The sequence below is a fragment of the Buceros rhinoceros genome, unplaced genomic scaffold (genome assembly GCF_000710305.1).
Source record: "Buceros rhinoceros silvestris isolate BGI_N320 unplaced genomic scaffold, ASM71030v1 scaffold42445, whole genome shotgun sequence".
Classification (NCBI taxonomy): domain Eukaryota; kingdom Metazoa; phylum Chordata; class Aves; order Bucerotiformes; family Bucerotidae; genus Buceros; species Buceros rhinoceros.
Genome location: NW_010411896.1, coordinates 1 through 22,325, shown reverse-complemented (window position 1 = coordinate 22,325; position 22,325 = coordinate 1). Strand labels below are relative to the sequence as shown.

At 37.9% G+C, this 22,325-nt stretch overlaps 1 protein-coding gene across 1 annotated transcript; it reads right to left on the bottom strand.

Annotated features, from left to right (window-relative positions):
* Positions 1-1,278: 1,278 nt before the first annotated feature.
* On the bottom strand, positions 1,279-22,211 carry PKNOX1 (PBX/knotted 1 homeobox 1). The gene is made up of 8 exons (XM_010136161.1): positions 22,044-22,211; positions 10,910-11,080; positions 9,470-9,569; positions 8,333-8,430; positions 5,872-6,000; positions 4,748-4,824; positions 2,994-3,166; positions 1,279-1,974 (listed from the first exon to the last, which is right to left on the bottom strand). The coding sequence occupies exons 2-8, from the start codon at positions 11,078-11,080 to the stop codon at positions 1,763-1,765; spliced, it is 960 nt and encodes a 319-aa protein (XP_010134463.1). The 5' UTR covers positions 22,044-22,211; the 3' UTR covers positions 1,279-1,762.
* Positions 22,212-22,325: the final 114 nt, after the last annotated feature.

The window sequence follows — 22,325 nt, the reverse complement described above, 5'->3', positions numbered from 1 at the left end:
AACTAGTATTATTATCTATGTATGAATGCCAATGCTACTGACACTTGCTTCTGTGTACCAACTTGTACTTGCTTTGGCAGATCATTTCAGCATCCGTTAATCTGACTGAAATCAATGCGACCTAGGCACATGCCTGAGAGTTTTGTGAAGCAGAAATTAAGTATTCAGTTAAACGATTCCATCTGTCAAAGGGCTTTCTTTGTACAAATACAACATCTAAAGATTCTAATAGCTAACGTCTTTTTCCCTGTCACGTTAGACATGCAACTAGATTTGGTCTAAATCAGAAGGAAGTTCTGGTTCTGATCTCACCCAACATTGTGACAAATGGATGGGGGAAAAGAGGACGTAGATCATACCGTGAGACTCTTGGAGTCTGTTATTTGTACTTAACAATGGGAAATACAAAGTTCCAGAAGTGTTTGTGGATAGACAGACACAGACTCCGTGCTTTGGGAGAGAGAAATGAGCTGTTACTACAAAAAAAAAAAAAAAAAAAAAAAAAAAAAAAAAAAAAAAAAAAATTTTTCAACACTAGCTCTTAGCTTTTAAATGACACACTCTAATAAAGCCTGTTGTATATTCCGGTAGAGACCTTCAGATCAGCAGAAATTTTATATAAATCCGTAAGTTATATATCTTTTTGTATTAGGGGAAAATATTTCAAATGCAGTAAAATAGCAGAGTGACAGCAGAATTCATGGCTGGAGTAGGCAACTTTTCATTTTTCAGATTCAGTTGTACAAACCATAACTGTTAAATCGCTCTCGTAACTGGAAAAGTTGTGGGTATTTGAATTTACTTACCTGAATAATCATTTAGCAAATACCTTCAGATACAAGTCTAGATACAGAGTTAATGTTCTTTGAATATTAGTTTACACATAATATAAATCGATGTTTGACAATATCAAAATCCCATCAAACAGTGGGTCCTTCTTACGCTATTATCAAATATAGTATATTACTGTGGGATAGCTGAGAATCATAGAACACTCACGTAGGCTTGTTTATTAAATTGGGTCAGTTTCCAGACCTTCCAAATAGGAATACTAAACATTTATTTTTCCCCTCTGGAAATTTTTTTTTTTTTTGTCTCCTGCTTAATACAGTCGTCATCCCAATTCCTAGTGAATTTATAAAAATATTTTTTATCCAATAATCCCGGCAAGGTAAAAATAGGAGTTTTTATAGCAAATGATAAACAGGTTCACGGACTATGAGAGAAACTAAACTTATTTAAATTGCCATACATTCGCTACTGAATCACACATCAACATTTCCTTTTATGTGTGTTGCTGTCCACCTCAGACTAGCAGTTTTTAAGGTGCAGAAGCATCTTTCAAATATATGCATCTAACTTCATGATCAAGTTCCACACACTAGTGTCACGTGCTTTAAATTTACATCACCTGCCCATCATGAGCTGTGTTAAATAACAGCACTAATTGAAACCGCGTAATTCTTTAGAAATTGCAGCACTTCCAATTCATAGAACAAAGGGGTGCTTATGTGGTTCTTCATATTACTAGATATAATTTTCTGAAATAAGGAAATGAAAAAAAAACCACATTTGAAAGAAGTTGCTGCACCTGCAAAAACACTCTTTAAGCTTACTATGAAATACAAAAAAGTGCACCCTTCTATATCTACATATAAAACATATTAGAAATAAAACTTGTGTAAAATGTTTGCTGTGCAAACTATAAAAAGTCAGTCAGTCCATTCTTTTTCCTAAACATTTTGCCACACTCTCTTGCTTCCTACTGCAGAGAATCGCTGTTATCCAAGACCAGCCCACTGATATTCGTTGTTGAGAGATCTCCTCCATCATCTTCACCGCTGTCCACAGATTCATCCTCACTTTGTCCTGCCATCATAACTTGCTGAACAGCCAAAGTAGCACCATCGGATGACAAAGACTGGAGACTGTCTACATTCATGTTGACTGGAGCTGTAATAGTTACAACAGCACCTGGAGAAGCACAATTGTAGTACTTTAGCATCGTCTTTAGTTTCTAATTTTAAGTAATACATGTTTATATAACAGAGTTTGTTTCTAATCAACAGGAAGAGAACCTAAGGAGCTAAATTAAAACAAAAGCTATATAGGTTGTCAAAGAAGCATCGGGAAAGGCCAGAATTAGGTTGGCCAGGAATCTTAAACTTAGCTGTGTTATGGACAACCAGTAAAGCAGTTCTTCAATTAAGTCATCGCAAGACCACTTCTGCAAAGCATTCCAGCTTAATTTACTGCAGAAAAATGGGAGTGTTCATAGACATTCAAGGTGACTTAAATAGATACAGCTGTTGTCAGATCCAGTGGAGGCCAAGGTAAAAGTTGCTACAAAGTGGAAAGGTGTAAAGCAGCAGGACAGAAAGGATGGTCCTGAGATTAAAGCAGTTATTTACCTTTCTTAAATTAAGTATATTTGTTTCATCTGATGCTAAGAAAGTTACTTCAGTCAAAGTCTTTGGAGGGTCTATCACATTTCTCTGCAACACAATGTTCAACAACATTCCATATATACCTCAGCGATGCATCTATAGAATTGCAGATGCTCAGACCCTCCAGCAATAGTGAAAGGAACATGAACATGGTGGGGAGTAATGAAACTGAAACTGCATTTCCAATACAGCTAATCAAACAGAATGCTACTGACAGGCAGACACATACTGAGAGAATTCAGCTGCACATCTATCCTTTGTTCTGTTGTTTCGTAACTTTTGAAACAAAAGCAACAGTTTCTCCACACAAATTCCAATAAAATACACCCTGCACCCCCCCCACACCCGCACCCCCCACCCCCCAAAACACAGGACATTGTTAAAGAGAGAAGAATCGACACATTTCTGTTACGGTTTTCCAGATTAAAAACATACTTATACTGAAATACCAAGAAGTTCTTCTCTCCCCAAAGCATCAAACCCTCCATTTCCCTATTACAGAGGAATTAACTTTATTTCCCGTGATTTATAGCCAGTTCTCCTTACCATCTGACATTGTGAGCTCGTTAGATTGCTGCTGAGCAACTCCCGAGGCAATGGAGTCAGGCCAGAACCTTTGAACTGGTCGGTTCTGAGCTGTTTTCTTCTTTGTTTTTGGAGTTTCAGAACAACTGGAATCCAGCATCGGCTGAAGAATTCGCCTTCTAGCATTGATAAACCTAAACACAATCAAAGGCAAGAAGTACTTATGACCAGTTGGCTGTAAATTCTCTCTCAGATTCACAAAGAATGCAGCAGGGGGAAAAAAAAATTAGGAAAATAAAATCTTCTCCCTACCAGCTTGGCTTGACATTCTTTTCCATGTGTACAACTGCTCCTAGAACACTGGCATCCTCTGATTTTGGCAAACTAGCTAAGAAAGTTCTACCATTTTGCTGCTAGCAGCATTTTTCCCCCACCTCAGAAGAGGAAATTCTCCAAACAGCATGATAGATGTATGTTTTTAATAAGATCTTAAGCACCAGAAAACTCACTGACAGCACAGCTTAGAAAGCTGATACCCCTCTCATTAGCGTTCACCTAAAATCTAGCCCCTGCCTAACCTAGTTTGTTTGGTCTGGTTTCATTTACTTCCTTAAGCTTCTGCATTACTCGTTTTATAAGGCTCCCTGGCTTTCCAAGGTCTGGTTCCTGATTCAGGAGACAAGAGCAAACACATTCTTCAGATCTTTCACAATTCCTTATTGTTCCCTGATTTTCCCTTGTTTATCATGCTAATTGCTGCCCTTCCCCTTTTTTAAGAAAGTACTTAAACCATGTCTCACTCAGCAGTTAACTGAATCAATTTCAACGTGGCTAGCTGTGGCAAGGAGCTGTGACTGAGAAGAGCATCCCTTGCTAAATCTGACAAAACACATCCAGGATCCATCCTTACCTGCAACGGAAGGAAGTAGGTACAGCTGGCAGGTCCACATGATGTAATGCAATGCTTTGCAGAGACATTAGCTGGATCCCAGTACCACTGAGCTCCGTTACTACCACATCACACAGGCATAGTTACACTGTTCCACTTTTGGAACCAGTATGCTGACACTACATTGAGTATTTCCCCACTGGACGCCTCTGCAGCCATGCCACCAGTGTCATCTTTGAAATCTGAGGAAGATCCCTGGTGGACTTAGCTGCAATAATTTTAGGAACCAATACCATAAGCAGGATGCATGTCAGGAGCCTTGCTCCTCTCTTCTGCGGAGGCAAGTGTATTATCTTAAATAGTGAAGGTAAGTCATGCTAAAACATGTCGAATCATTAACTAGAGTAGTTGAGGTACTGACACTTTCCATTCGGACATCACTGCTCAGAAGACAGCAACCTTTGATATAAGAGCAGAATTAATATCTGTGGACAGTAACTTCTCAGACATTTGCAACCATGAGTACCAAAAACACTTTTCAGAGCTTCGGATCACTAAATGCCTTTAAGCTTCAATTTCATTATTTGCAGAAGAGACGTAGGAGTACCTCTGCCTCTTCCAGCAATAGAACAGAATATAATTCCTTAATGTTGCAAAGTTTTCTGGAGTCCCTGTGTAACTTAAATGGCACAAGTATTACTATACCTTACTGTAAAAATAATATGCTTGTGTATCAGTGCATAATTCTTGTATTTTTATACACATTTTGTAACATATGTAGGTTGAACTAGGTTCAACTTCAGATGTACAAGTTAAACCCATAACTATTTCTCTATGTTGTAAGCTTGTGGAGACAACCACAGATAAGGAAGAGTTTTGCTCTTACCAGTTGTTAACCTGGAGTAGTGTCAGATTTGTCTGTGCTGCAATCTGTTTCTTCTCATCCTCTGTTGGATATGGATGCTGAACAAGACAAAAAAGCAAACAAAAAAGGCATGAGCTTGTTTCATCTTCTCATCAACAATAAAGACTCCTTTATTAATACTGATTAAAGCTGCTAGATTAAGACCACTAACTTGTTAAAAAACAAACTTTAGAAACCTCACGAACTTTCATAGATAAAAATCATTTAACAAAGAGTGCTTTACTACACAAAAGTGATTTTATCCTTGGAAGTGTATATGAGATCATTAAACTGCTGGTATGTAATTCAGAAGAAAAAGCTTCTCATGGCTGACGGTCTTTATTAACAGCATGATCTCTGGGCAACAGCATATGATAAGATCTGATTAGTTACGCTGCCCAAAGGCAATGTCATATGAGAGTACTGACACACATTTTCTAGTTAAACAAAGCTACTCTCAACTAAACGGAGGAAGAGAGTGTACGTAACATTAGAAGCACATACGCAGTTTCTCTGTATCATCTGTCTGTTGTAAAAGAATTGTAAAAGACAAAATATCAACTAAACGTTGTAATATAACTTGAGACCCATTTATGCTTCCAGGATAAGTATTTATGCAAAGGAAAGACATTCTACTGAAAGCACAAGTACACACTAACACACTCGGTACACATTAGAAGGACTGTTGGAAAGGAGATAAAGCCAGAAAATTTGAAACTCCCCTCTACAAAAAAAAAAAATCCAAAACTATACCCCCACCCCACCCCCCCCAAAACCACAGAAAATACAGATGGAATTATTTTTCCTTGTGCATGAACCAGGCTGTAGAGAATGTTTAGTTCTCAACACAGCGAAAAGAAGAAAGATCCCTTCTAACAATGTTTATTGAGATAATGAGGTACTAATAAAACATTCGTATTAAAATAATAATAAAATCAACTGACATTGGACTGTGGAACTACTCCAAATGACTTCAGGGAAAACTGAACTGAGATTACACAACTGAAAACAGAATAAGTTCACCTTCTTTATGAAGCAAAATCATAAGAGACCACATAAAAGAGTTACATAAAAACCTGTGACTCCTGGTCATGCTCAGTCCTTACCCCTATGTGCTGAAAAAGCCAAGATCTCATCACATTTGTAGCGTGCTTGGGAAGAACTCCTCTTTTATTTTTTGATGAGCCATCATCTTGATGCAAGATGCCTAGATCTTGGTTTAATTGCAACTGAAGCTGCACATGTAATTTCAGAAGAAATAAAGCAGTTAATATAGTAATAGCAGTATCAATGTATGAATAAATAATTTATAGAAGGAATCAAAAGAAATGAGGCTTGAGGCATGCTGATTATAAAAACTACTTTATTTGCGATAGAAGACTTAAAATTGCAGCTTTCCTACAACAGCATTCCAAAGTGACTTTATCCAGGGGAAATGCTATCTCAGATCTCTAGTTTTCACATTTCATCTAACTTCTGTTTTAAGAATTCAAGCTGTTACCAGGCTGTGTATGTGATGCTGTGACAACAGCCAAATGCTGATTTACTACAATTTAGAGTAAAATTCACCTATGTAGTACACGTCAAGTTAAGGATTCTCTGTACTAGTCTACAGTATCTTATGGATCTGATTGCCTGGTCACCCCATGTAGTCATTTGCACAGGTGAAGAGCAACTGAAAAACACAATGCTGAATATACCTGCTGCGTGCAAACATAACTGGAGAAGCTGTAAATTAGTACTGATCTAAGACTTAACCAAAGGACTTATAATAAAATTATTATGTTAGAGTTGGAAACAAATATGCTAAAGGTCCTGCTAAAGAAACACATCTAAATTCTCAAACAGCAAGTAGATACATACAGTAGATCCCTGAATTCACTTTACAACGCTCTTACTATTTTCATAAAGGTTCATCTTTCTTTCTCATTTTTGCTTTCTTTTTCACTTCCTATGGATAGATCAAATAATTTGCACATCGCTTATCTAAACAGTAGGGAATACATTCTTAAAGGCCAATGCAGAAATAAGGAGAAACAGCATACAAATTACATGTAAGATTGTATTTCAGACAGTTAAAACTGAAATGATTCTAAATCAGGTTTTCAGACAATATGGGGCAATTTCTTCAAGCCAATCATTATGTCTATGCCTTGTACGAAACAAGTTTTAAACAAGGTTTAAGCTATCAAATTACAACAAATATATACTTGCAGCATACTTTTATTTCCAAAATAATGTTTTACATTCTAAATAATCTGCTTGTGTATGGAGGCTTTATAATGAGCTGTCAATAGCTCTCCCCCAGTATTGCTCCCCAACCTCCAGAGCATTCTGAAACCCTGAAAAGGAAGAATTTGAAGCAGCATTTTCTATGGGTGACATGGAATGCAGGCCCAAACTTGTGCATAGATGGGTTTGGAGATTTCTCCTAACATCAAGAGTAGCCACAGATAGGTAGGCATTATTTTCCACTAGTATTTTATTTTTTCATCAGAGGTATGAAAAGCATTTTTCTTCAGTCTGGGAGCATAATTTTACACATTTATTTCTGAAAGGTATTTGAGAATAGAATTGCATGCATTCTAGGGAATATGGGCAAGTACATATAGCTACTGCCAATAAAAAGAAGAGAAGAATACTCTAAGCATACTTTTTAAGGTCAGAAGGAGGAAGAAGAGAAAACTGAGTCAGTGATTACCAACACATTTCATGCTGTGGAGATAGTAGCTCCTCCTTCACATTTTTAATTGACTCCAGATTCCTGGAAGATTTATTTACCACTTCCTGCTCCAAGAGAAAACTAGCAAGGTTTTCCAAAACTGAAGATGGTCTAGTTTTCATGTTTGCTTTTCTTTAGCTGTTTCTTTGAGTTCTCCAGAATCAATTCTTAAGAGCCTCCCCAAAAAAAGAGTGCTGGCTCTTATCTTTCAGGGTACAATATAAAAAGCCCAATATGAGGTTCTCCTGTAGTATCAACTGAGTATTTTGAAGATTTTTTCAGCAAAATGCTTCTCAACATACATAAATTCTGAAATATATATAGTTTCACAGTACCAGTGCTCGTTCTAATGATAAAAAGTCAAATTTCTGACAACAGCAGTGTGGAGACATAACGCAATACAGTAAATCTATCCAGCCATAAACCCAGTTCAACAATTAGAAAAGTTTTAATAATTGAAAAAGTGTCTATTTAATTCAAAGGGTTCTTTAGTTTGGTTTAGTGGTGCTTTTTTTGTGTGTTTAGTTTGTTTGGGGGTGGGGTTTTTGTTGGTTTGTTTTTAAATCCACATACCTACGCTTTTCTGCCATCAATAGAAAAGTCAGATATTTACCAGGGAGGAACTATAAGGACCTGTCATGGCAAGGGAGATCTGTCTGGGACCTTAGGCCACATTAAACAACTTGTAACTCCCACAGCAGTGCGTGCATTAATTTTACATTAGTTACTATGTGCGTGTGTGCACGGAGTTCGTTCCGACAGCGTGTCAAATTCAAATCAAACCTCTTAAACCAGTGAGACTTATTTCAACCCAGAATAGTACCTGTGAAACCCATGAAACAAACCTGAGAGTTCTGGATCCGAATAGTCCCAGGTGACAGTGCTTGTGTCACCACTTGACCTTGTGGAGTGACGACAGTGACTGGCTGATACACTGTACCACCTTAAAACAAAACAACAACAAGGATTATCGGTAAGTAAAAGCCCTTCAAGCAGTATTCTCTGCAAGCACACAAACACATCAGCACTGCAGACAACACAACAGGTTTGATTATATCAGCTATTCCTTTCTAGTAAGCATGTAAGATATGCTCTTTGCCACACTACAATTTTTTCCGTCTACAAAAATCTGTACAAAATTTAATTATGTTTCCCTGCATTAAGTGTTCTAAATCTATTTTCAAAGCAAAGTGCCACCACTATCAGGCTATAAAATAGCTCATAATTTTAACTGAGCTAACTCTTGAAGCAACAAGGGTCACAACACCAAAACCACACCTACATGTGGTGGCCAGTCAGTTGGGTGACATCTAGATGTTCAGGTCAGCTTAGGTGACAGAATCTTGGTGAACACATAGGGGGATTCTGGTCACGAAAGCCACAAAGTACATGCTGTGTCTCAGGATAACCTCTTTGCAACTATATGCTATAGGAACAAACTGCATTGCTTTGTTGCATTTGCAGACAAGGTAGGGTGGGTGGGTGCGTGTTTGTTTGTTTTAAAATCTTGCTTAGAAGCAAGATAAAACATTTCAGTTCAAGTGTCATCTCCGTACTTGATGTTCAAGTTGTTCTCCTATTGTATTTCACAAACTTGGAGGTGTGGTTCCCAACTCCATAGATCGTGAGACAGCTAGCAAGTGTAGTATTTTAGGTAAGGCATCTTTCTGTTGAACAGTTCTTTTTTCGAAGGGAGAAAAAAAAAAAGTGAAACACTGCAGCGTCTGGAATGTCTTTTAATAAAAGTACTGCTGCATGTAAAGATCTCTTAGTATCATATATACGTAACTTCCACTCATGTGCATACTTGGTACGCACATAAATTAAGCGAACATTCAGAAATCAGTAAGACACTTGACTTTAACACCTGAGAAGTTGTTATGAGTTAAAACATGTTCTAGAAGTATTTGTGTATTTTTGTAACAACTATAAAAGAAAGCAAATGAAGAACAAGGTGCCAGTTTCTTTTTACTGTGTCATACCTGCTACTGTTGCCATAGTTACATTTCCTTGCTGCAATGCTGATGCTGGCACCATAATCCCTTGGGGACTGAGTGTGCCTGCAATGGCACTTGGAATTTGCTAGAAAAATAAAACAATTAGTAGCTTGCATTTTTTAAGGCTTTTTTTTCTTTTTTTTTTCTTTTTTTTTTTTGAGATAAAGCATGCTTGTGTAATTTTGGCTCTAAAAGTACATTTGGAATTTAATCACAGGATTAACTTCAAAGAGAAAGAGACTTCATTAGAGGTTCATCATTACCTACATTAACTTTCTCATTATCACCAACCATTACCTTTGAAAACCTTCATGAAAGCAACTGTTAGGGAAGACATAAAACTATCTTGACAAATCTTAGGAAAGAAATGATTCTAGGTATATAAATATATAATAAGAGAAACAGTCTCCAAAGGCAAAAATGGATGAAATGGATCCTTGATGCTCTTATTACAAGCATCAAAGCTTTAGAATTTTAGTTATTACCTTTATTCCTTCAATTTCAAAATAATGTATTAAGTCTTCAAGATGCCCTGTATGTCTTATTCTGCTCAGGATAGTATTTACTTGACCTTGACCATGCAAAGTCTTACACATTCCTTAGTATCTGTGAATAATCTCACATCTCAAAATTCAGTCCTCCTGTCTCTGCTGAAGACTGTGAAAAGACATACTAAAGAACATCTTCCAAAAGTTCTTTTAGTCAGAGAAGGACTATTCCCTACGACTAGACACCCAGCAGGTATTTGGATGACAGGGCTCACTTTCTAGCTTGTAACAGCAGAAGCTTCAACCATGTACTAACTTGTTAATTAATTGTTGTCAATTTACTGCAAAAAATGCAATTGGTTACTGCATTTAGGTCATGTCAGCAATACATCAACTGAGGTTCACATGTATAGAAATGGGTAATGTTCCTAAGTAAACAGTTACCCCTGGTGACGTGCAATGACATACATCTCAATACTGCAACTATCATCCATCAGACTTTGTCTGTTTGTTTCAGAATACAGACTGTGTATAAGAAGTATCACTCATCTCAATATTTTAATGAAGTGGTCTAGACTAAAGACCTTCTTAACATGGCATTTGTTTTCTCCTTTGTTTCTTCTGTTTCCTAGCCTCCTTCTAACAAGTTAGCAAATCCACATTATTCTAAGTATCTCCATTTGCCGAACTGAGGGAAAATGATAAAAGGAAGGCACGTTTCAACAAATTTGTCCATCAGGCAGTGGCACACAGTCATGCACAAAAAACCTCGAAAACAAAACCAAAAAATACAGCTCTTTCTACTCTTAATAACTGATTTTGAGAAAGTGAAATAAACTGGAGAAATTCTGCTTGCAAACTAATAGTAATGGAAGTGTAGTTATAACTTTCCAAGGAAATCTAAGCAAAAATACACTTAACTATATCTGAAACATACCTGAGATTGCACAGGTGAATAAGGACTTCCAGGCTCTCCACTTAATAGGGTTTCACTGTTCATTTTTGTCTTCAGGCAGGCAATGTAGCGACTACAGAAATCCTTGCAGAGTTCATTAACCTTTTCTAGCTCAAGCAGATGGATACGTAGAACTTGGATTGCTTTTACCATCTAGCAAGGGAATTGGAAAAAAAGATTAGAAACAAAATAATGGTTAAGTTAAAAAATATTTCATGTGAGATTTAAGCACACACTACTTTCCAGTAACAGAGATCATCCAATTCAAGCAGAGTTAATAATTGCTATGTGCTGACTAGAGTTCTTCAGCTTTGACCATTATGTTCCTGAAATGTGAAAGGAACGTGTTTACATACAAACGCTGTATCTTTCCAATGCGTAAGTAAACTACCATACAGGGAAAAGAAAACAACAATATAATCTTTGCCTCTGTCACATATGACACATTAGAAAGATAGACCATAGTTAAGGTGGACATGGAGCACAGAATGAACCTGCATGTCCATGTGATCTTTATCCCCATCATACAGCTCTGGGTCATACACCACACAAGACTAAAAGGGAAAGAAAGTATTCCCATCCACACATACTGTTTGGAAAGCAGGTTGGAACAGGCTTGGTAAGCAACAGCCATCTCGAGCTACCTATCAGAAATACCAGGTTCTGCTCCACATTACACCACGACCCAAGAAAATGAGGTGTACAGATGCACTTGAGACTCACTGAGAAGATCCTACTGTGACTTAGCATAAATGGGTCACCGAGATTGCTAAGGAGGGTGAAAGGGACAGGAAATAGCCTGCCATCTTACCTATAACAAAAACATGGTAGCTTTTATTTTTCTATAAAATTAGAATAAAGAGGTCCTAAAGTTTGTCACGTTGTTCTACAAAGCTTCATCAAACAGTTCTTCAGTCCTAGAGCTTTGAAGTTGATCTCCAATTGTATGTAAAAGATTAACAAGTCTGGGGTAAAATCATGTAAAAACTTTCAAGTGAGGAAACTGTTTCTGAAATATAAACCATCAAATACAAAGCACTACACCAAATAACAAATCCATGATTAAACAAAAATTGAAAGTACAGCAGATATGTACGTGATGAGAATACTTATCATGCTTACTGCGAAAAAAAAAAGACTCGTTGGTTTGGATAGCTAATGGTATTACATACTGCATAAAAATAGCTTAGGTGATTGCAAGGGTCATGGCAGACAACCAAAAGCTAAACCAAATCCAGATGGTTTAGATTTTCATGAAGCAGCAGGAAATCCAGGACATTCAAATATGTACATAACACACTGGCAAAGCAATTACTTATTTTTTTATGCAGCGTGTCATCCCCAATATTTATTTGCTATGCTAGATCTCCAAGAAAAATACCTTTCAGATCTATGAAACTGATAGATTCTAATTTTGAAACACAGTGCAGGGCTTGATTTTAACATTATTTCAAAAAATTTGTCCTAAATTAAAGGTCATTTACCTGGCCAGAGCACTGAATCCAATGACCAGAAATGAAACCTTACTAAGTAATCCACTTACTACTTCTAACTAAAGAAGCCAACTTGGAGCTGAAGTTGCCTTTGTTCAAAGCACCTGAAGGAGATCAAGGCAGGCAACTCCCATGTGTAGTCCCCTCTCCACCATGAGGACTTTAGTTTTCATTGTGACAGATCTTTTCCCTGTTTTTTCCAGTAGAAGGGACTCCTGTTGTATGATACTCTCCCAGTGTAGAAAATTGTAAGTTAAAATAAACAGAGAAAAAAAAAGAAGCAATAACAAAAAAGGAAAATATATCCCTTCTCAGGGCTAAAAAGAGAAAACCCACAACCATATATCTTTAAAAGCAAAGCTGCAGAAAAATCTGAGCTGTAGACTTGAGGCGGTTGATCCAAATTAAAATCTGGTAACTCTTACGACCTGTAACACCAAAAGCCTTTGAAATAGTAAGTGCAACGGGCCAGCACTGCAGCATATAAACCAACAATCTTCTAAAAGTGCTCTTAGCAGTAGTTGCTGTTTAAACTGCGTTTAAGTACCTTTAAACGCTATCAAGTTAAACTATGCAAATTTAACTAGATTTCAACACAAAGATATATGTTTAAAGATATTCTGATCCTTTCACAATTATTAGTGATTGTTTTGTAATACTGCAATAGTCAAAGAGTTTCAGAGATATAAAAGTTTAAATTATAAAATTCTTCCTGTGTAGCAGACCAATACAGAGCATATGCATTAGTGAATGCCTTAAACATTTGGCTAAAACTGAACATGACAAAAATATGATTTTGGGTACATAACATTTGACCATATTAATAATTAGTTCTACTCAGTCAGGAGGTTTTTTTTTCTTAAACCATTATTCATATTTATATTATTTATTTATCAGCATTTGTTTGGAGGAAAAAAAATAAGTCCTTTTTTCAGCTTAGATTTAGTTTCAAGTGGATGGCTGATACTTGAAGTGAAAATTGAATTAAAGTAAAAATCAACCATAAACCAAAAATTAGTAATACTATCCAGCTTTCTCCAGAGCCACAGACAGTGAGACTACTCTTACAGGAAGCTGAGCTACTGTCATGAGGAAGGCAACAAAACTTTGTAAATACGCCATGCCTGTCACCAAGACTTATTTACTCATTCACAACTACACTAATTGTGGCCATATGGCTCCTGGTCTTTTGCAGCATGGGTGGACCAAACATAAATTCATTGGCAGAAGTTTACTTTTCCCTTGAAACTAAAAAATAAACAACAACAAAATCAAGAACTTCTGATAAAATCACCCACGTTGAACAAAGGTAATACAAAGAAATGCTTCCAGACAGATCACAGCAGCAGTCAGTAACCCACGCTCTTAAAGGCACGCCTTAAAAATCTGTAACAACCATGTTTTTGTTATTTATTGCTACTCAGTAGAATATGCCACAGAACAATGAATTTCTACAACCCACTTGATTCAGCCTTTTTAGCTGCAGAAATGAACCTGGAGCACCATTTCAGAGAAATGCACGACAGAAGTAACCATGAGATACGGTGCTGAAACTGTTGCAGATAAAGATAATGGTAAAACATCAAACGGAATTATTAAAACTTCCAGTTTTTGCTGAAACTGCTATCCAGAGCACATTTACTTATACATATAAATTTGGAGACATCTTTAGCCCTGAAAACTCTTTCGACTGTGGCTGCATCCTGTCTGTTCAGTGCCTCAAGCAGGCGGTGCAAAGGGCACAGAACACACTGTGCACTACCTTAGTCATAATCTCCTTTCTTTATCTAAAACATATACCCACAGTTTTTATGGATTTCAGGGCACATAAGCACATAGCAAATGCATATACGAACAACATATATGAAAGAATCTCCATATACTGACAAGTGATCTTCTCACTCAAGTAACTCTTCTCATCTGCAAAAAAAAAAACCAAAAAAAAAACCAAAAAAAAAAACCCACCCCAAAACCCCCAAACCCCCAACCTGATTAAAATATGTACATCCACAGCTCACCTAACTTCCTGATCAAATTCTTCTGGGATGATGTGGATATTCAGGGGAAGACGACAGACTCTGGGAGAGGGGGTATTTTGTTTTCATTTGTTTTGATTTGATAGTCTCTCTCCTCAATTTTGAGTCCCCAGCTATGAGACATAGCTAGGAAAGGTATGACTAGAGGTATATGAGTTCTGCACGTTTCAATAACAAGCACACTTTTCAGAAATGCAAAAGCATGGCTTGTTCACTCAAGAATATACAAATTCAGCTGGCTTCACCACCGCAACTACAAATTCAATAGGATAGTCTTTCAGAAGAGGGTACTGAACCAAAAATCCTTACCCCAAATGAGACAAAAAACTTGGGGGTCTTCAAAAAAGGCAGTATCCTGTTCAAATACAGAAGTGAGATTATATTTAACACCCCATGTTTTGTATTGTTTCTAGACTTGATAAAGCCGTAAGTGCCTGACTTCACAACTGACCCTACTTTGTGCAGGAGGCTGGACTACAGACCTCTTGAGCTTGTAGTCCAACCTGAATCATCCTATGGTCCTATGAATGTGAGGAAATTAAAAAAGCAACCCATATACGGGAAGAGTTTAATCTGAACAGAAGCTGTACAGGGCGTAGGATCAACCCTAGGGCAACATGAACTTTCTGCAGTGGCTGGGTAAGCAACAAAGAAGTGTTAAGTACTGAATGACTCAAGTCATAACGTAATCTGAGAAAGCTCTAAAAATTATCTGCAAACACTCATGCTGAACCATTTGTTAGACATGGAGGAACCTGTCTGTGTAAGTCCTAAGCACAAAAGGATACTAACAGAGAACAAAGAGAAGCTGGTCATTGTTTTATCTGTGAAAACGAGATAGAGATGTGAAAGGGTAAGGGGCAAAGGATAAGAAGCTCCAACAAATGATGCTCCACGTTACAGGGCTACAGCTGAGCATGCTTCCAGAAAGCAAGCATGTGTGCTTGGGAATCTCTGGCTAGCAATACAGATCACCAAGATCTGGTTCTTAACAGCAAACGTCTCCTCTGGTACTGATGCTTGATACAAGGTGGATGCAAAGAAGCAATTAAAAAAGATAAGGAGGAAGTTAAAGGCTCTCAGAAAGAAAGCACACTTCCAGGCTAGTAAGTAAAACATGAGCATAATCTTCAGCTTTCACTTCCTTCCCACAGGGATTAGGGATTGAAAAGGTGAGGTCTGCAGCACCTCCTGCAGCTAATCAGCACTTACATCAAGTTCAGAGAAGATTAATGGAGACACAGACAGCATGAATAACCAAGAACCAGAAAAGAGAACATAACTGTTGAAATCCAGAGGATCCCTGTAGAAGGCATTCCAAGATAGAGGATAATTCCTGCTCCAGTAATATGCTATGCCATGTATATCTGTAATAGCTGAATTATTTACTGCAAAACAATATTATGAACTTGTGCCTCTCACCTCCCCAAACAGTCTAACCTGTGTGGTCCGTCAGTGAAGTTGGAAGGGAAAAATTTCAAAGTTCTGTTTGCAGCCAATAATACTTGAAGAGCAAACATGTAATTACTACAGAAAAACCACTTTCTTTGTGCGTTTATTAGAATGGACTGGAACTGCTGGGAGACTTTCAGGCCAAAGATAACTACCTCTTCTAACTGGAAGATGAAGCTGTGTTAAAAGACGTACAGAGGATGTCAAGACTTCCTAGATCTCATGGCAAGCTAATAAAATCTATCCAGAAGCTAGCACTGAAGCTTCTCAAGCTTTCTTTCAACAGATCTTAGAATTGAATTTTGCATTTTTCTGTGACATGTTCTTCCTTGGAAGAAAAAAGGCAATTTTTACACCTGTCAGACAAAGAAAGAGGCAATAACTGAAACGTCGTGCTTCATGGAAGCAATAGCACAGTTTTGTTTTTTTTTAGTGCTGCAGGTTTTGAACACAAACCATCGCTGACTCTTACATGAGCGAACGTACAGAAAAAGAATAGGTACATAGCGATAAATAAAATAAAAAATATGCTTAATCCAGGTAATTTCACAGAGTACCTTAAAAATTTAAGGAAAAAAGCCCTTCCACCACAAAGTGCCATTTTTTCCACCTCTTTCCAAATTCTTACAATCTTTTTTGAGAAATTCTTGTTCTTCTAAATATGCTGAAACCTAGTATCAAAGTTCTGACCCAATCCAAAAGCCATCAATACTTATAGAAATGCTCTCATCTATTTCACTGCAAATACCCTACTAAAAGCTACTCAAGTTAGAACAACTGTACACTGCTCTTAACGAACTTACTTTCTGGTCAAACTGATCTAATGCCTGTGCTGTCCAGATTAACATTCTGTGGTCCTCTGGATCAAAATGAAACTTCTCCTTTGGAGTACCGAAGGCACTTCAAGTGAGTGCACAATGGGAAACGTTGTCAGGATCATACGAGGCCCCATAAGTCTTCACAATTTCTGTTATCTAGTCAATTAACCCACATGGCAGCACGGAGCCTGAAACGATGTTGTGCTGGTTTGGAGCCATTACTTTAAGCTCCATCACAAAAACTGCACAGTGTAGTTGAGTTCTCCCATGTCACTTCTAAAAGAAGTAAAAGGGAAAAGACTGAAAGCAGCTGAATTAGTGGCCAATTTACTTATCATAGGCAGGCCTCTTTTTGGACAGGACTTGAATTTGGTTCTTTATACTACTACAGTGGTCAGTTTATCTCAGTTCAGCTCTGGCTCCAAGTTGAATGATTGCTACAGAGCAAGTATTTATACCTTAACTGTTTGACTCTTTTGGGGTCAGATAAGAGCACAGGAGGAAAGTGAGTAGCTACCTGGCTGACCTGCTCCACCCATCTGGTTCATTCTAACTAGCAGTCTTAACTAGTCTCTCCTTTCAGTTGAACAGCTCATTTAATATTGGAGTTAAAAAGGGAGGGACAGTAAGAACATAAATCGTAACAAATGTGCACAGTATTAGAATCCCTCCCTACTAAAAGATGATTTTTAATCTATATAAAAATGTGTATGTCATAAGGCAGAAAAAAATGCCCAGCTACAGCCTTCTCTGTGCAAGCACCAGTATTTCAAGCTGAAGAAGAGACTGAAAACTGTACTTCTTTCACAACTTGAAATAAACTTTCTGCTCCTCTGCTCATTGCCCCTGACAAAATGAACAGCCTGTCAGAATGTCAGCTGTTCAGAGTTCCCAGCCTTCAGGACAGGCAGAGGACAAGTCGCACTCAGATTTCATTTGGTATCTAGTAATAGAAAGTCACAGCTAACAATACGACTACAGAACAGGAGTTCAATGCCAAAGATTTTTGATAGATGAAGTTTAAGATAGTACTGACCTCAGCTGCCACAGAACACAAGACATAAATGTTTCCTCATCCATCTCAGGCAAAATCAGCCATATTTGTGCAGCCCATCGACAAAGGTGAATACCACAGAAACCAAGAGACTTTGTCACCACTAAAATCACAAACAGGTCAACTGGCAGGAAGGTCTATTTGAACACAGCAGACCCGTTTACAACCAAAGTAAGTGAGATCTGAGAAGGTTTGTGTACAACCAAAAGCATTCTGGTGAAACAGACCAAGGCATTCAGGATTTTGGGCAAACTGATTTTAAGGTTCACAGAAACCACAAAATAGCTGAGGTTGGAATGGACCTCTGGAGACTCTTTAATCCAATCTCCCTGCCCAAAGCAAGGTCAACTAGGGCAGGTTGCTCAGGGCCACGTCCAACTGGGTTTTGACTGACTCCAAGAATCGAGACTCCATAAACTCTCTGGGCAACTTGGTCCAGCATTCCACCACCCTTACGGTAAAAATGTTTTTTCTTACATTTTAATGGAACTTCCTGTATTTCAAATTATCTCTTGTTTTGTCTTGCCCTTTCACTGGGCACCACTGAGAAGAGTCAGAGTCTGTCCTCTTTATTCCCCCATTAGGTATTTCTATACATTGGTAATAGGCTCACAAACCTTCACAGCTGCTGGCTAAAGCTCACTGAACCTCTCTTCGTATGAGAGATATTCTAGTCCCTTAATCATCTTTTTGGTCCTTTCCTGGGCTCACTCCAGTACATCCATATCTAGTAGTGGGGAGCCAAGAACCCAGCACTCCAGATGTGTCCCTCTCCACCAGTGCCAAGCAAAGGGAGAGGTTCATGTCCCTTGACCTGCTGACAATGCTCTTCCTAAGACAGCCCAAGTATGTTGAATTTCTTTGCTGTAAGGACGCATTGCTGCCGCATACTTGGCTTGGTGTCCATCAGAACTGCCAGGTCCTTGTCTCTGTAAAGCTGCTTTTCAGCTAGTAGGACCCCAGAATGTACTGGTGCATGGGTTATTCCTTCCTAGGTACAGGACTTTTGCGCTTCCCTTTGTTGAATTCCATGAGATTTCTGTTTGCCTTTTTCTCCAAAAGCAACGAAGAACCTCTGAATGGTGGTACAGACATCTGGTCATCAGCCACTTCTCCCAGTTCTGCCACATCTGCAAAATCACCAAGGGTACACTCTGTCCTGTCATCCAGGTCGTTAACGAAGATGTTAAGCAGTATTCATCATAGCAGGATCAATCCCTGGAGTGCACCACTTATGACTAGCTTGTAGCTGGACTTCGTGCTGCTGACCGCAATTCTTTAAGTCAACAGTTGACCCAGTTTTCAGTCATCTCACTGCTCATTTATCTAGTCTGTATTTTACCAGTTTGTCTATGAGAACATTATAGAAGACAACGTCAAAAGCCTTACTGAAGACAAGATAAACCACATACATTGCTCTTTGCTCATCCACTGAGCCAGAACTACTACCTTTCAACTACTAGATTTCAGATGTGCTTCTGAAAAGAAACTGCGATTAGAGAGATAAAGGAAAACACTACATTTGTATTGAATTCAGAGTTACAAATGAAGAAAACTTGAGGCTTAGCAAGACAGCAGACATGTTTCATGAAGAACAGAACTAACTCTCACTTTCGAGTAAGGCAGCAAGCACATTGAAAAAAAGTCTTTGAAAATTTCATTGGTATCTTCAAATTCACAGCTGATGTGCAAGCAGCACTCCAGAGCTGTCACTGATAGCAGTAATAAAAACCTAAAAATATTACAGAGTGAAAGAGATAAAGTAAGAAGCAATTCCAGAAGCATAAGCATTTCTGGTAGTCGACTTTCTAGATACCTGGGTCCAACTGCAAGATCCTGGAACTGGTACGTTATTTGGAGAATTCTGTGTGCAATTCATTCTTTAACACCCAAAGGTCCCACAAGATTCTGTACATACACAGATTAGCAAGTGTGACGAACTGCAGTTTTTAGCCTAGATGTAGTCTTCTGCAGGATCTAATGGCCCTTTAAAGTATTTATCTCCTCTGTCAAGAATACACTTTACCCCATGCCCCCAAACTTGCCCGAGTGCTCTCCTACTCAAGAAAGATCTAAAAGGATGGTACCAGGGGCCCTCAGTCGCCGAGGATTTGTGCACCCCAATGGAACAGCCACATTCTTCACAGATCATCTCATTATAACCATTCTGAAGTACGTACTTCTGCTTACAAATGTAAGACAATCATTATATTGTGCTAAAAGTATTCCATAAACATTATATCACATCTCTTACATTTCAAATAAAACAAAATTTAAAAGCAAAGCATCCCACAACACTGCTGCTCACACTAGGGCAGTAACTAAAGAATGACAGAGTATTTCCCCTTGCCCTTCTTTTTCTTCTTTCATATTCTGTTTTTAATTCCTACAGTGACAACAGTTGTTTTGCTACAAGGTTTATTCATGGAGCTGTTTTAGTAGGTTTGACAATGCTTCTTTCTACTTAGAAAACTATTCACTGCCTGTATCAATAAATATTTCTCAGTTAAGCTGCATCAAAATTAGCCCACAAAGATCTAATAATTAAGAAATTAAATTGAGATTTTGGGGGCTCAATTCTGTCCTAAGTTGTAACTTTGACCAAAGTGGTCAATGCCGCTTCTTCAGTTCTACATTCATAAATTGAGATTTTCTACACTAATACTGAGAGTATCATTATGTATCATATTATGCATCCTCCTTTAGCCGCTTTATCATCATTCTGAAGGGCATTGTTTTGGGCCACCTTCCAACACAAAAACGTTATTTGAGCCTCAAAATGTTTCCAAGCTGAAAAGAAAAGCTTCTGTAAGACAAACAGCTCCATAGCCCAAGTTGTATGAGAACTTTCTGAAAGCACTTTTGCAGGTGGATTAGTGCAAAGCGAATTGTGTTAACTTGATCCATCCTTGAAGAAGACTTAATATTCATATAGATTAAGATCATTGACACGACGTATTAAGATAGTTCAATCCTAGGGACTGCACCCTACAGTTAAAAGGACACAACAAGTAGCTGAGAAGGTAACTCCTTACGAATCTCTAGCGAGAGTTGCAAGAACTTGTCTCACTCTAGAACATACAGTCTTCTTTACTCTTAACACTGGTCTAATTATACAGAGACTCTTGCAGCTTTATTTTCCATGACGCTATTTAAATACTATCTTCCCAGAACTTAAGTACACTAACGACTGGTCATAAAGAGCTTGGAAAGAAATCAAGTTATGCAAAATGACTATTTAGGCTGCATGCAAAGGAAGCCAAAATTGACCCCTGTTTTGCTACAACACGTGCCCCTCCTAACATGCTGTTCACTGCAACACTCCTAACAATTCCAAACAGCATCTCAGATTTATTTCTTGTTTAAGTCTTGGTTTTGTTTAAGAGTTTTCTCCAGCTGTACTACCTTAGCCTCCCACACAGGACATTATCTGCCCACATAAATCTGTTCAGATACCTGCATTAAAGGATTAGCTGTTCTGCTGTTTACAATCTCATTTTTGTTTGTGAAGTAGCCCTTTCTCCTCCAAGGCAGACTCAAGAATGAAGACTTGTTTTATTATATAGCCCCCTTAAAGGAACAGGTTTTCAAAAATGAAACAGAACACTTAACCTCTGTAATCCTAATACCTGAATATGATAAAATCTAGCTGCAACATGACTCTGAAGAGATGGAGACAGGTAGACAGTTTAGAAACTAGCATGCCAAGACAGGTATTCTCTAGAGACGCGACTCAGGGGGGGAGACTGAGAGACTGGGGAAATCACAGCTTCATCACAGGAAGGACTTTCAGAAAGCCTAAAGGAGACAATGACATGTAAGAAAAGATTTGTGTATTTTTAAGAGTTTCTAAGCTCATCTTTTAACAGCTTTTCTCCCACATTAACTAGATAACCCCTGATTAAAAAAAAGTTGGAAAAAACTTACACCAATTATGTTTTTCATAAATGTTATACACTTGACATTCTAAAACTAATTCGCAGGGTCAACTTGGCTATGGCAAGCATGTTTCTGTTTGCCTCTAATACAGTGATCTCAATCGGTTTAGAATGAGAAACAACTGTGAAGGGCCCACTGTAAAGGGGAAAAAAAGGCGTTAGAAGAAATTTTTAAAAAATGTTTCTCAGCATCAACATGAAGAAGAATCTCTTGTAGGAAGAAAAATTTGAGGAGAAACTATAAGCACCAGTTCAGATCAGAAATTAGGAAGAGAGGGCAAATGTGACAATTGTTTCAGAAATAAAAGAAAGAGCTTATACTTACCAAATTATCCGTTTCTGGATCTTCACAGAAAAAGGGTTTTCCTTCTTTCTCCTGCTTCCTTACAAAATTTTCAATATCTACATCAAAACTAGCAGAAGTTGTGCCTTCTGAGCCTTGTGTAGACTGCTCACATTTTTCAAATAATAGTGCTAACAAGGGAAATAGTGGGTGCCTAGAATAAAAGTTAAAATACATGAATAAGTATTTTCACTGATGTGTACACCACTGAAAAGACATCTAGCTCATGTAAGGTAACAGTCACTCATTAGCAGTAAAATTCAC